We start from the raw sequence: 15,095 nt of genomic DNA on the forward strand, positions 1-15,095 counted from the left end.
TAAATTCAACAGTTTCATTGAGAGACCATCCCTGGTCTGAGCAGAGCTGGCAGACCTTATATTAAACTTTCACTACTGCCTCATGAGACAGAGTTTTTTATTATTTACATTTTACAAGTAAGAAGCTGAGGTCAAGGAATGCTAAGCAATGAGCTGTAGTCCTTCAGCCAGCAAGTCATGGATAAAATGAACTTCTGACTTCCAGGGCCATGAATTTCATCCACAGCTATCTCCAGCCTGAGAAATGAAAAGTCCAAGTTCTATTGCCATATCCACACAGGATGTAGCCAGGTGACATATGTGTTCTCTGGTTGCTAATATTTCTCCTGAATTTCATGTTTAAGAGCTTTCCATAAATGTTCACATACTTTTTGAAAAAGTATACTTTTAACCAGACATTTCAAAATCCTATGTATATTGTTGCACATTTTTTTCACAGAAAAAAAATTCCCAAGATCTTGACATAAAAAAGACATGCTTTAATTTCAGGTTCATATTTCAAATAAGAATACCTTCTTTCAACCCAGTGTACATTAGAATATACAATCATTTTGTTTTATTTTAATTCATTCAAAACATTTTTTATCTTATTAATTTCCTCACTGACGTATAGGTCACACAGCAGCCAAGATGTTTTTTGATTTTCATTTTTATTTCTTCGGTGACACATTGATCATTCAGAAGCATGCTACTTAACTTTATGTCTTATTAATTTTCTCTTTTTCCTTCTGTTTTTTACTTTGTTTTCTGGATTTTCATTTAAGGGGATGAATAGCAACTGTGTAATAGAAACTAGCACAACCAGATGTGAAGATGCAATGCAGCAGGCATCTTTACTTCCAAATCAAAGATGGATTCTCAATGAAACTATTAAATACATCCTGACACTAAGATGCTATACTCTGTCGTTTTCCCTACCTACAAGGATACTCTAAAATAGCTGAATGATGAACCTATGACTGATTATGAAGGACTATACTATTGTAAGGGTGTAAGAGAAATTAAGGGAAATCTCAGAGCCTATGGAACTGTATCAGAAATAATAAATAAATTTCATATAAAAAGAATATGTAATGATAATGACCCACTTTTAATATTACATTTCCTGAGTTAGAATGGTAAGAAGGAATATTTGAATCCCAAAAGATTTGCTCTTTAGGTTATACCATGGGTATGAATAAAATTTTATTTACTTAAGGGATTTAGTGCAACCTCATAAATGATTTTAAAGTTGGAGAAAGACAATATTCTGACTCAGAACTCCCTTGATTTAAAAAAAATATGTAATTCAATTTTGGAATTCAATTTTGAGAGCATAACATTGTCAATACTGAGATTTGACTATGAATACATTTCAACTTTTGCCACCAAAATAAACATGTGTTTTAATTTTAAAAATGTAGCAAAAATTGAGTATCCATAATCCAAATAATATGTCCAGATCCTTCGATAGATAATCTACAGATTAATATCTGCCTCACAGCTGATGTCAATAAATTCTCAATAAAGGACAAATGAAGCATGTTATTTCTTCATAACATAACTATGACAGGCTTTCCTTTTGATATACATAGATATATGGACCTATACCATAATTATCGAATATAAGTAATATTACCAGAAAGAAAAGCTTCATAGATCCACCTGTTACCATAAAAATATATCTGAACTTTTATCCTATGTGAATGCACAATGGAAGAGAGATTGTCTATTAAGAAAAACGTTTAACGTCATATTTCACAAATATGACTTCTAAAGGACTCTACTAAAAATCAAGAGAAGAAAGACTGATATTTTACATGATTAAACTGATGTAATTACGAGTGATGAAAAATCAGGCAAATTGGAAAACATTAAATCAATTTCATAAAAATACATACTTCGGAAAAAGAATATACTGAAATACCTTTTATTCTTTCTGAACATGTTTAAATTCTTAGCAAAGAAAAAGAGGTCTAGGCAAGTCTTAAGTTTCTGCAATTATGAAGAAATGTAGATGGTTGTTTTTATGTTGTCTCAACATAATCCACTAAAATGTGCCTATACAGGGGATCAACAATCAAATTCATATAAATAACTATAGTTAAAAATGGCATCATGTTTTCCAAGAAGCATTAAAATCACCTCTTTTATTTATCAGTGTTTATCTATAGACACACACATGTATAACTTTCTGTACCTTATTCCGCAAAATACCTTATCTATATTTTCGGAAAACATACTCCTCAGAATTCAAGATGCTTAAATGCTTTTGGAATAATTCAAAAAATATTTTCCGGAATCAGGCAGAAAACATTCTACCATATTGCATTCCATTTAGTAGTTATGTAAGACTGTGTTCTGATATCTAAGTTTCTCAGAATTAACAGATCAGATGTTTCTTTGTCTTCCTAATAAAATTTTGGAAGAATGTGTGAAAGTAGATTAAGCCATGTCACAGCCTTTAGAAGAATATAATGTTTTTTACCCTAAGATTTTTAGGTAAGAAAAAAAAAATAAAATGATGAGCCTTACAAGTGGCTCTGAAACACAACTGAGCTGCAATTTGATAAACAGCCTTCCATCATCTACGCCAGGGCAGTGGGAAAGCATGCTATCAGCACTCCCATCAAAGGCACTATTGACTCTCTTCTTCTATCTCATTTTATCATGGCTTTCTCATTTTATTTACTCAGTCAGTGGTTGGGAAAAATGATTTCTTACCCCTTGGATGAGGCATGATGGAATCCACTAGTGAAGGATCCTTCTCTCCATCTTTGTTGCTGTCAGCACTGCCTTCACCACCATCGTCTCTTTCGATCAATTTATCCACCATCGCTATTACGCAGTTCAGGCTCTTCCCCACACTGGCCCACACCCTATCCTGAAAAGAGCATGAGTATCACTACACAGTTTTCCACTGCAAAAGTAAGCAAGACAAAATCACACAAATCTGTTCTGGAGGAACAACCATCAGAATGAAAATTAAGTGATTAGATCACTAGCATGAATTTCATCAACTCGCAGATACAAGATACCTGCTTTCTCCTTAGCAAAGCAAATTCAAAATTTTAGAGATTTTTAAACTTAGTCTAATGTTTTAGTTCTATTACACATAAATCATGAAGTATTATTACAGCCCACAATTATGATGCTTTGAAATTGGAGATCTTGTTTCTTTAATAGCATTTAGTAAGAATGGGATATCGAACCAAGCTTTTAGGAAGGGAGACAGAGAGGAAGATCATCTGTCTGATGATTCACTCTCCAAGTGGCCTCAATGGCCAAAGCTGCATTGATCTGAAGCCACTAGCCAGAAGCCTCTTCCAGTTCTCCCATGCAGGTTTAGGGTCCCAAGCCTAGGGCCATCCTCCACTGCTTTCCCAGGCCATAAGCGGGGAACTAGATGGGAAGCAGTGCTGCCGGGATTAAAACTGGCACCTATATGGGATCCTGGCACATGCAAGGCGAGGACTTTAGGCACTAGGCTACTGCACTGGGCCCTAGCATAGCATTTTTTAATGTTTATAGCACATTAGCTTAAGTCCATTCAGGTACTGCTAACACATAACCTCAGGACCTTTAGTTCTGCCCAGATAAAACTCCACACCTATTATATCTAGGTTCTATTCCCAGTTCCTAGAAATCATAATTCTCTTTTCCAAACTATATTCGATTGCCATACTTTCCAGAAATACTGAAGTGCTGAAACTTAGACCACCTGCAACAGAATAGCCTAGAGAATCAAAATGCAGATTGCTGAATTCCACTAATGTAATCAGAAACACCACAGAGGAGGGAATCAAGTTGAAACCTTGATAAATTACTCTGGAACCTCTGAACACAGTAAGTCTTCAAACCTGTATTTAGAATGACATGGTACTGTTACATGATAAATCACTTTGAATGATTCACGTCCTAGGAGGAAGAACATACCACTATGGTGCTTCATTGTCATTAACATTCTCAGTCTGATCAGGGCCAATTATTGTTTAAGACATTATATAAAACCAAATTCTTTGATTCATTCCATTAATATTTTGGGTATAAATGTAACAGTTTTAATACAGAAGCCTGCCATCCTTGGAAGCCTTCATGCTCTGCTTCCCACATCAACTACATCAAGACAAGGATCCCCCTCCAATCCCATTCTGTGTGAGCGCAAGGAATAAATAGATTCAGGTGCTTTCCCTGTGCAGCACCATAAAGCTATCATTCAGTAGTTATTTATCCAGCAATGGAGCTATTTCAGGTAACTGGCGTAGCATTTAGTGCAAACATAACGTTCAACTAAATTACTTCCATGCTGGTGGGCATATTTTCCACACATTTAAAAAAACTGCCTAAATTGATTCTGTTTCTTTATACATATATAGACGAGTTTAGCAAAGAATAAATCTATAGAGATGAAACAACAGTTTAAATTATTTTGTGATAGTTTTAAAAGACTGTTAGTTGAGTAATATAACCATAGAAAATAAATGTTTGGACCATGGACATACATAGTTTAGTAGAGAGTGTAACAAGGTTTTCCAGACCCCATTCAAAGTCAGAAAAGGTCATTTGCAAGGCACTTAAGCAATGTTATCTATGAAACTCTGTGAAGAATCACCTCATGCTTGGGGAACACCACACTGTCATCTACCATTTTTGATGAAAATTCTTGCCTTATCTACCCATCACACACTGCCGTGGGAGCCAAATATTCTGCTTTCCATGAAAGCACTTGGGGAAATTAGAATATCCGGCAAAATCATATCCAATTCGTACTGGCTACACGAATGAATCAAGCTCGTTTTCCCTTCCCCCATAATTGTGTGTGTGAACGATACTATTAATCACAAATAATCACAACAATCTTTATCCTGCTGATAGTAATTTTTTCCCTAAAGAACTGGGAGCACTTGCCTTTACTAGATAAGACATGAGTCACATCTATAGATTATCCTGTTCCTGCTATTTTGGGGCGGGGGCTGAAGTAGAGACAGATTGAAGCCATGAACCATGAAGCCATGAGTTCTAACGAGGATCACCTATTCCAGAGCAAAGAAAAGATAACCTGGAGGTCTTCACATCACTAATATTGGGATGTGGTGGTGAGAAGTTTGCATTTCCAACCACAACAACACAAAAATTGGTCCTTGGTTCTGAACATATTTATCCACGACTACGAATTGCTTCGTTAGGTAACTAAATTGAAGCAGGAGGCAACCATCTAGCTAATATTCAGAACATATTTTGGCATTGAGGATAAAAGTGTGTGCAGAATCCTCTGAATTTCCCAGATGGCCTTTGCTTAGAAATAAGCTTTCAACTCTTCCTTTTGCTCAAGTGGAAAGGAACTTAACAATCATATGACAGATCTAGTGGTATCAGGGTTGCCTTTCTTAAAGAAAATAGTAAAGGAAAAGCTCAATTCTTCACAGAACCAGTTCTGAAAAACCTGAATAAGAAGCTATTTAAGAGACAATCTCATATTCACATAAATATGTTGCTCTTCCTTTGTGGATACCTATTGTTATTGGATTCTGCTGATGGAAACATATTTTTAGGAATTATTGTATTTCTATGGGGTGAACAAATTTCATGCATTTCACAATACAGATTTAGGAGCATAAACATATTTCCCACCACCCACTCTCCTGCCATTGTTCTCCACAAACCATACAATCAGGTCATTTCACAATCACAGCCTTAACATGTTCTTGGGTAAGGAATTAAATAAGAGCATCTAAAAAAATCACAGTTCCAATGAAACTATTAAATATATCTCGATATTAGCATGCTGGACTTTCTGCCATTGTCTACACCTACAATTTCAGGATTTACTTATAGAACAGAATTGGACTTCTCACAGTTGTTGAAGGACTATTTCATTGTAATAAACAAGGGGAAATCAGTGGAGGTAGGAAAATTGGGGAGGTAGAAGGGGAAATCTGCGAGCCTACAGAATTATATCACAAAATAAATAAATTTCTAAAAAGATAGATAAATAAAAATCACTGTTCCTCAACAGTATTGAAGAAAGGCTGCAAACCTCAAAAAGACAATTTTGCTCATACAAATCATAATTTTTTTTATATTCCTTGTACTAGTCACCAAAGATCAGGAGAAACATGATATTTGTCTTTTTCACACTGGCTTTTTTCACTAAGTATAATGATTTCTACCTGAATCCATTTTGTTCTAAATGTCCTGACTTCATTTGTTTTATGGCTGAGTAGCAATCCATACCACATGACATTTTCTTTATTCAGTCATTATTTGATGGACATAGTGCTAATATCATATCTTAGCAATTATGAACTGAGGTGCTATACATATGGGAGTACAGAGAGCTATCTCATATGCTGGTTTTATTTCATTGTAATAAGTTCCAGGGAGTGAGATGCCTGGGTCACACAGAAGATCTATTTTTGGATTTCTGAGGAATCGTCATACTGTCCTCTATCACAATCTTACTAGCTTACAGTCCCACCCAAAGTGTGGTAAGGATCTTTTTTTCCCACATCCTTTGCAGTGTTTATTGTTTTCTATTTTTTTTTTCTGAATTCTGTATGATAGTCATTCTAACTGGAGCATGGTTAAAGCCTCCTCATGGTTTTTATTTGGATTTCACAAATTGCTAGTCAACTGAGCATTTTTTTTTCCATATGCCTTCTGGCCATCTGAATTTCACCTTTTGAAAAATTCCTGTTCTTTTACTTTTCCCATTTTTAAACTAGATTTTTTTTTTACATTGTTGAGTGTCTTGAACACTTTACAGATTCTGGATATTAATTCCTTATTAGTTATGTAGAAAAGTTTTTGTGGGCAATGGGGAGGTGTCTTTTGGCCTTAGAGCATCTTTAATCATGATTGTTCACCAAGAACAATAACTTTAAAGTGTTCTGTGATACATAATAGAAAAAAATTTAATGATTAATGTCCATAGTATTCAAACTGTGGAAGAATGCTTATTACAAAAAAAAAAAAAGACTAAACTAAACAGTCTCTTAATCAATGCCAATAGTCACTTTGCACATAATCATTTTCTTGAAGGCAAATTTAACAGCAGACTGTGATGAAAATCAGTGATTTTTTTTAGATTTTAAAAATGTTTATTTTATTTTTATTGGAAACATAGATATATAGAGAGAAGGAGAAACAGAGAGAAAGATCTTCCATGCATTGTTTCATTCCCCAAATGACTGCAAACCAGAGCTGAGCTGATCCAAAACTAGAAGCCAAGAGCTTTGTCTGATTTCCCACGAGGGTGCAGGGTCCCAGGGATTTGGGCCATCCTCTATTGCTTTCTCAGGCCACACAGGAAGTAAAAGGACCGGGATGTAAACTGGTACACATATGGGATCCTGACATTTGCAAGGACAAGATTGGCCAAGTAAGTAATCACATTAGGCCCTATTGTGTTTTTAAGAAGGTTTAGGAGGGTCAGGGGTTAGAGAACTTAAACCCTTTTACTGCTTCTTCAGAGTAGATTAAATTATTGATTTGTACCCTTATCACTATTAGTCCATTGCAAGTTGTGGGAGCCATGTCTTCAACATTGAGCATAGCGTCTGGTCTTCAATTTTGTTGAAATAAAGGAAGAAAAATAAGTGAAAGAGAGAAGAAAACATGGAAGTAATAGAAAGTGGAATGATTCCCATCCAAAGAGAAACTAGAGCTGGCAATTACATTCATATATTCATCATCACCTTTACCTTAAAATATTATTAATATTTTTTATTCAAATTTAGAGATAAGGAGAATTCTGGCAAGACAGAAAGCAGTATTGATTATTGAAACGGCAAACACAGGAAACTCCTTTCTATGTATGACTTGAAAAACTTGGTTCTTGAACTATAATTGTGCATAGAAATGTAATAGACAATACCAAACTCTAGTCAGGAATATGAAGACAGGATGGGTAAGGTAGACATGTTCCCCATCTCACCGAAGTACGGTTGAATTTCAGTTATTTAAAAATGAATTCTATGGAAAATCATGATCAACCAGATGACTCTACATAAAGACCAAGCATCCTACTAGAGACTTCTGTGATCGGGAATGTTACATTTGAGGAAGGAGCAGTCACTTGGTTAACTGTCAAACAGGATGGGTTAGAAGGCGTAAGAGACCTACTTTAGTACAGACAGGATTAAGGATCCATCCATATAACTAGAATATAAGGCAAAATGTGGACTTCCACAAAAGATGATAGATAATTCAACTACTAAGGGACTGTTACAAATTACTAAATTATTTTGCAACTAAGATTTTAAGAGTAAGTAGTCCAGATTTTGAGGAGGAAAGCTCAATATTGGAGTTCACACCTAACTGAAAAACTTCATATTATTATGTTTGAAAATGTGCACATAGGGCCCAGTGCACAGTGGCACAGTGGTTAAGGTCCTCGCCTTGCACGCCCAGGATCCCATTTTGGCGCCAGTTCTATCCCGGCAGCCCTGCTTCCCTTCCAGCTCCCTGCCTGTGGCCCGGGAAAGCAGTCGAGGACGGCCCAAAGCTTTGGGACCCTGCACCTGCGTGGGAGACCCGGAAGAGGCTCCTGGCTTCGGATTGGCATAGTATCGGCCATTGCGCTCACTTGGGGAGTGAATCATTGGACGGAAGATCTTCCTCTCTGTCTCTCTTCTCTGTATATCCGCCTTTCCAATAATTATAAAAATAAATCTTTAAAAACAAAAGAAAATGTGCACATAAAACAGCAATTGTCATTCTGATGATCTTTACTAACTCTGACAGTCATAGGGGAAATTCTTTTTTGCATAGATTGCTCATATGTCAGACCTACTCCTCTACCTTCTCTACTGGAATCACATGATGAGGTCTGCTGGCACATTGTTGCAACTGGCTAATCCTCTACCTGGAAGTGCTGGCAACCCACATGGGTACCAGTTCTTATCCCAGCTGCTCCACTGCCTGTGGCCATGGAGAACGGCAGAGTATGGCCTAATGCGTTGGGATCCTGCACATGCAAGGGAGACCCACAAGGTGCTCCTGGCTTCAAATTAACTCAGCGCTGGGCATTGTGTCCTCTTGGTGAGTGATCAAATGGATGGAAGATCTTCCTGTCACTCCTTCTCTCTGTAAATTGTCTTTCCAATAAAAATAAATAAATCTTTTTAAAAAAATCACATAATTGGCTTCAGGCTGCTTCAAGGAAACTGGAAGTCTAGTTCATGAGAAGACAACTAAAGCATGAAGCTGTGGCTGCAGCACACAAAATCCCAGCCCTTCCTCACCCTTCCTTCAGACTACATTTCAGATCATATTAGTGTCCCTGTCATACCGGAGGGTTAAAACAATTTACTAACTATCAGAAAAGCACACAGAAAGCCTTATCTTCAGACCTAGCAACTGTTATCTTACAAGATATCCTCCACACAAATGATGTGATATAAAATTGATGAGTTAAAACCTAACCCTTGGTGAATGAGGCCTAACTGGTGTCCTTAATATTATGGAAGCCCTTGTAACAACCCCACTTCTTAGAGGAGAAAGTCCATAGGGAACTAGCAGTAGTATTATATTTCATTTTGAGCCAGATGCTGATACCGGTTTTTATTTATTTCTGGATGGGACTTAGGATAACATGTAGGTCAAGCTTTGTGTCACAGTTGCAAAAATGTGATGGATACAATAATGAGCAGCCAAGAAGACAGTGGAGCTGGCAGAAAAGCCATGAGGCTAGAGGGCACAAATGCTTACTCGGCATGCTGTACATTTATGCACTTGGTCTCATCATGAAAAATTCTGACTGCTCTGAATCAGCAGCTAACTAATAAAAAATGTGCAGTAATGCTTAGCATTCAATTTTTGTAAGGCCAATTTTTGAACAGTAAGAAAGTCAACATCACAGCAGAGCAGATAAGGAGATCCAAACAGCGCCATAAATTATTCTCTACTTGTCGTGATCAATTCCTGAAGACCTGGATTAGAAAGCATTGGTGATTGAGCCAAACCAAATCTATTTTTGCTAGGAAACTACAGTTCATTTTTGAGTTTACTCACATCATTTTGCTCTAGCCTGTCCAAGTTCTATAACACTGCAAACTTGGTTCCTAAAGAAATTGCTAATACTTCTTTTCAAATCCTCATTTTACACAGACTGCTAGATAAAATGAACTGAAGATGTTCAAGTTGTCACATGTAGTGCACAAGCTATCTAAGACTTGAAAACATCTAAATATACAAACATATGTCTACTAAATAAATCCAGATTTGTAACATCCATCAGGATTAAATAAGATTACACAACACTAGCTTCCAATGAATTCATTTAACTTTACTTCACTACTTATATAAAAACTCCTGATTTTCTCTTCCCAGCAACCACATTCCACCCAAAACGCTCTACTTGTATTATTCTGAAATTTAATCCCTTGTCATACAAAAGAACTCAGGAAGTTGGCCTCTGTTTCTCTAGTACTGACTGCCTCACATTCCGTTTGTTAAGATCAGTTCTGGGGCCCAGGGTGGTGGCCTAATGGCTAAAGTCCCTGCCTTGCACATGCCAGAGTCCCATATGGGTGCAAATTAATGTCCAAGCAGCCCCATTTCCCATCCAGCTCCCTGCCTGTAGCCTGGGAAAGCAGTTGAGGATGGCCCAAAGACTTGGGACCCTGCACCAGTGTCAGAGAACAGGAAGAGGCTCCAGGCTCCTGGCTTCAGATTGGCACAGTTTCAGCCGTTGCAGCCACTTGGGGAGTGAATCATCAGACAGAAGATCTTCTTCTCTGCCTCTCCTCCTCTCTGTATATCTGACTTTCCAATAAAAATAAAAATAAAAATAATTCTTTGAAAAAAAAAAAAGAAAAATCAAGTCTAGAACTACACTATTAACTCATTTCTGTTGAGTGAAATGGCTGGAGAAGTTCAGCAAGGTTTCCCAACTACTGAAAATACAAATGACAGCACACATTAAGCAGCCACATTGGGAACAACTGGCATAATTCTATCTTTGTCTATCCTGGGAAGAGTGAAATCTTATGAAGGTGCCTTCCTCATTGTAAGATTAACAATACCAAACCACTTTACCATGTGTGTCTCAGGAATGAAAGAAAGAAAAATGTGGGTAGGGAAAAATAGTTGATCCTAATTTATATTAGCTGGGAAACATTTATAGAAATGATTTCCATATAACTAGTTCTATTTTAGTTGGCAAAGAAATAATCAAGTTAAAATCGCCACCGGGTTTCAGGAAGCCTTAACTGATCATGTGCTTAGCTGCGGTCATCTCTGATATTCTGAATCCATCCAGAATATTATCGGTTCTATGCTTGGAGATATTCTGAAGATAAATTATTGTATAATCACCGAACAACTGATGATGGCTCCAGGAAACAGGGATATATTGTGAAGAAGGATAGAATGGTCATCTAAAAATTGATTAAGGCACTGAGAAAAAAGAATTAAGGAGAAAGGGATTGAACTGGGTACTTTTCACTTGGAGAAACAAAATCCACAAGAGAATTCTAGACTAACAGAAGTATTATAAACAGAAATATATAAAATTCAAATATCATGTATTTTAAAATTGCATTGCAAAACTAGCTATTTGAAGTCAAATTCAGATACATTAATTTATTCTATAAAATGTATACTGCGTACCTTTTGTGTGTATGGATGAAACAATGAGTAAGAAAGATACTAACTTTTCCTTAAGGGATTTACAAAGTTCACAAAAACATGGAAGAAATAGACATTTACAATTGATTAAAATTCAGCATTCAACGGATTTTATGCTCCTGGAATGCAGGGACAATGCTTAACTATACAAATGTATGACATGTGAATTCTTTGATAAGTTCATGGAAAAAAACCTACCCATTCCAATAACTTTGCTTTTGCAGTTATCAAAAATTTTGGAAATAAATGGCCATACTTCAGTACATATATTACATAACTGAGTAAGTTACTGCTTTGAAATCATTTAATAAATCAGTCTGAAAGAATTACATCTAAATAAACAGAATGCTTTACTTCCTTCTCAGTAATATCAGGGCAATATTTCATATAAGTGAGTTCTGATAGAGAACTGAACAAAATCTGTTTGGAATATCAGTTTGCATAAGTACCTTTCCAGTATGCATGACCTAGGTTTTTTTTTCTTTTTCTTTTCCTTTTTTTTTTCCCTTTAAAAGTGATATCTGAGATGGACATAACAGCCTGTAGTATAAGTTGAAAACATGAATCACAACAAAATAGCTGTGGAGATATGCCTGCCTAATGTGCCTTGTCCTCAAAAGTTAGCAGTGGTTTGCTAGAGTACTGCTTACTGCTTTGAAAGACTATGATACAAAAAGCCCTATCAATGCTCCTGTTACGTCAAAGTATTCCTGTTTTCTCTGGGCATAAAAAAAGGAAAACACAGGACAAACTGGATTATACAGAATTGGCAAGGAACATCTTAATTAAAGTGGTTTATGTAAATCGTGTTTCAAATGACAACCCTTGGTAGTATTGAGTTATTTTTAAAAACTCCAAAATTTTAGGTTATATGACTTCATAAACAGGATATCACACATAAATACGGCTAGTACCATTATTTATAAGTGCTTAGACAATGGAAAAAATGCATACCATATATCATGTTACTGAGATGTAAAAATATTGACCCTGATAAGAAATTACAGGTAGCTTCTAACCTTAAAAAAGGAGATTAAATTGAAAGTGTTTGTTTACTTCAATTGTCAATATATATTTAACAGTTTCACTGGGAATTTATCTTTTACTCAGAAATAGAAAAGAATCCTGCAAGTTAGCTTCACTTCTTGGCATGCTGTCTCCTTATGCAGTTCCTCTACATGAAAACTGTATTCATTCAGAGCCTATGGAACTGTAATTTATAAAAGTTTAAAAATGCAAAAAAAACTTACATTTGCTTCTAAGAAGATAATTAACTTGGATGATGAAATTTTGCATGTAGAAATATATAATGGCATGTAGAAATACAGTTTGAATAAAACAGAAATACAGCTGAAATCAAATGGATTTTCACTAAGACTAAATAACAGGAATAGTTTTTCTAATTCCATACTTCGTTGGAATGGATGAGAATATAAAGGAGTCTAAATTTGCTTTTGAACAATTTATTTGAATAAGGGTAGACAGATTTAGCCATGAACCCATCAGTGTAATAATGTTGAAATTAAATCCCAGTTTTGTAGAGAAATAGTATAATTACTGAAAGCCACAAAACTGGGTCAACTTAATAGTTTGGTTAGATGACATGCTTTCGTATCTTAGGCAAACTAATCCTGGAACCCCAGCTGCTGGAAACATCTGCTTCAGGGGTGAGGAGGGAAAAAAAGCAGTATGCCATCTTTACTAGCTGAAATACAAAGCTATAGTTTTCTATTTCACGGCACAGATTGTCATAAACCTCAAATACTCCTTTGCGATTTAGTTGTTTCCTAACTTTTTAGGAAAACAAACTTCTAAATCATTTGTTCATTTAAGTAAAATTCAAACAAATAACATTTTTTGAAAGCACTCATTTCACTTCCAACTCCTAACATATTGACTGTATAATTATTATGAAATTATAAACCACCCATTTTTGTCAACAAAATAGTCTGAAAAGGTAAAGAACAGCCTCAAACTGACTTAGATTTCAGAGAAATTCTCTTTTCTGAACAATGAAGAAAGAGTGTTAGAAATCTCAGTAGCATAGGATTTAAGAATAATGTAACAACATGTATTCATTTGCTGATATTCATCACAAGAAGTTCAAAGCAATTGTTGCAGTTAGATAATTGTTACACTCTCAAACAGAAGTAACACAAATATTTTTTTAACATGGAGACACTGCAATCTTATAGGAAAATCTAAGTCAAATTAAGTAACATGTATCACAGAAAACCCATTACTTTAATTTAAAGCATTGAATTACTTCTAGAAGTTGACTAGATTTGTGATGACTACTGAAATTTTTCTAAAAACTAATTAAGTAAAGGAGCACACAGATATGTTTCCAATTCATTTAATAGCACAGCTTCCAAAGGCATTTTCAATTAACAACATTTTCTTTAGATTTACTCAATTTGCTAAAGCTGGGTAAAGCTTTGAAAATAACATTAAATAGGAGACTGGTAAAATTATTTTCCATCTCTTTCATAAGAGATTTCTTTATCTTGCTGAAGAATTATTTTTCCAAAATATCATTGCTAAGAGCATAATGCCTGGAGTTATAGAGAGAATCAAAGTTATATTTTGCAAAAGTTAATGGGAAAAAATAACTGAATGGAGAGATACTGAGGGAGAGAAAAAGAGCAGGGGTGAAATGTATTTACTTTCTTAGTATCATTTCTAAGAAATACTTGAAATCTGTTCTCTAACACAAAGTTTAAAAATGAAATGAAAAGAGGAAAATCAACAAAATGCTGTAAAAATATTCAAGTGGTTATTATTTTCAGAAAAAGTGAACTTAGGGGAGTAGAGAAGTGACCTTGTTGGGTGGGATTTTCTTTGCAATTGTGATAAATTTAGACAAAGCACTTACACACTTTGTGGGGGGGAAAAATGAGTTTCTGATGATCTTATGAAAAGATCTGAATGGCGGCCCAGTGTTGTAGCCTAGTAGCTAAATTCCCTGAGATCCCATATGGGCGCTTGTTCATGTCCCAGCAGCCCCACTTCCCATCCAGCTCCCTGCTTGTGGCCTGGGAAAGCAGTTGAGGATGGCCCCAAACCTTGGGACCCTGTGCCTGTGGAGGAGATTGGAACGGAGCTCCTGGCTTCAGATTTGTTCATTTCTGGCCATTGCAGCCACTTGGGGAGTGAATCAGCAGATGGAAAAATATTCCTCTTTGTCTCTCCTTCTCTCTGTATATCTGATTTTCCAACAAAAATAAATCTTAAAAAAAAGAAATAAAAAAAGAATAGATATGAAAGTAACTGTAGACCTTCATTATTATCCTGTTCTTCCTGCCATTGAAAGAAGCCAAAGCAATGTGAGAAGTCACGCCTTCACAACTAGTGTCAGAATTTCCAAGGAAATCATCCAAACTGAGAAGGCATGATGCTGACTGACACTTCCTCTGCTGGCCCTTCCCAAGGAACTTAATTCTTCCTGTTTTGACATCAGTGTGAAACCAGCACAATTCTCTACC

At 35.9% G+C, this 15,095-nt stretch overlaps 1 protein-coding gene across 3 annotated transcripts in view; it reads right to left on the bottom strand.

Annotated features, from left to right (window-relative positions):
• The window catches only part of INPP4B (inositol polyphosphate-4-phosphatase type II B), a 377,559-nt gene that overhangs the window by 100,332 nt on the left and 262,132 nt on the right, over window positions 1-15,095 (bottom strand). For all 3 annotated transcript variants that reach the window (XM_040967293.1, XM_040967292.1, XM_040967290.1), the window contains one exon: window positions 2,704-2,863. In XM_040967293.1, coding sequence (XP_040823227.1) covers window positions 2,704-2,863 — 160 coding nt within the window. The remainder of the gene's footprint in view (window positions 1-2,703; window positions 2,864-15,095) is intronic.

This window comes from Ochotona curzoniae, unplaced genomic scaffold, assembly GCF_017591425.1.
Source record: "Ochotona curzoniae isolate NIBS_2020 unplaced genomic scaffold, NIBS_Ocur_1.0 scaffold_4506, whole genome shotgun sequence".
In the NCBI taxonomy this organism is placed as follows: domain Eukaryota; kingdom Metazoa; phylum Chordata; class Mammalia; order Lagomorpha; family Ochotonidae; genus Ochotona; species Ochotona curzoniae.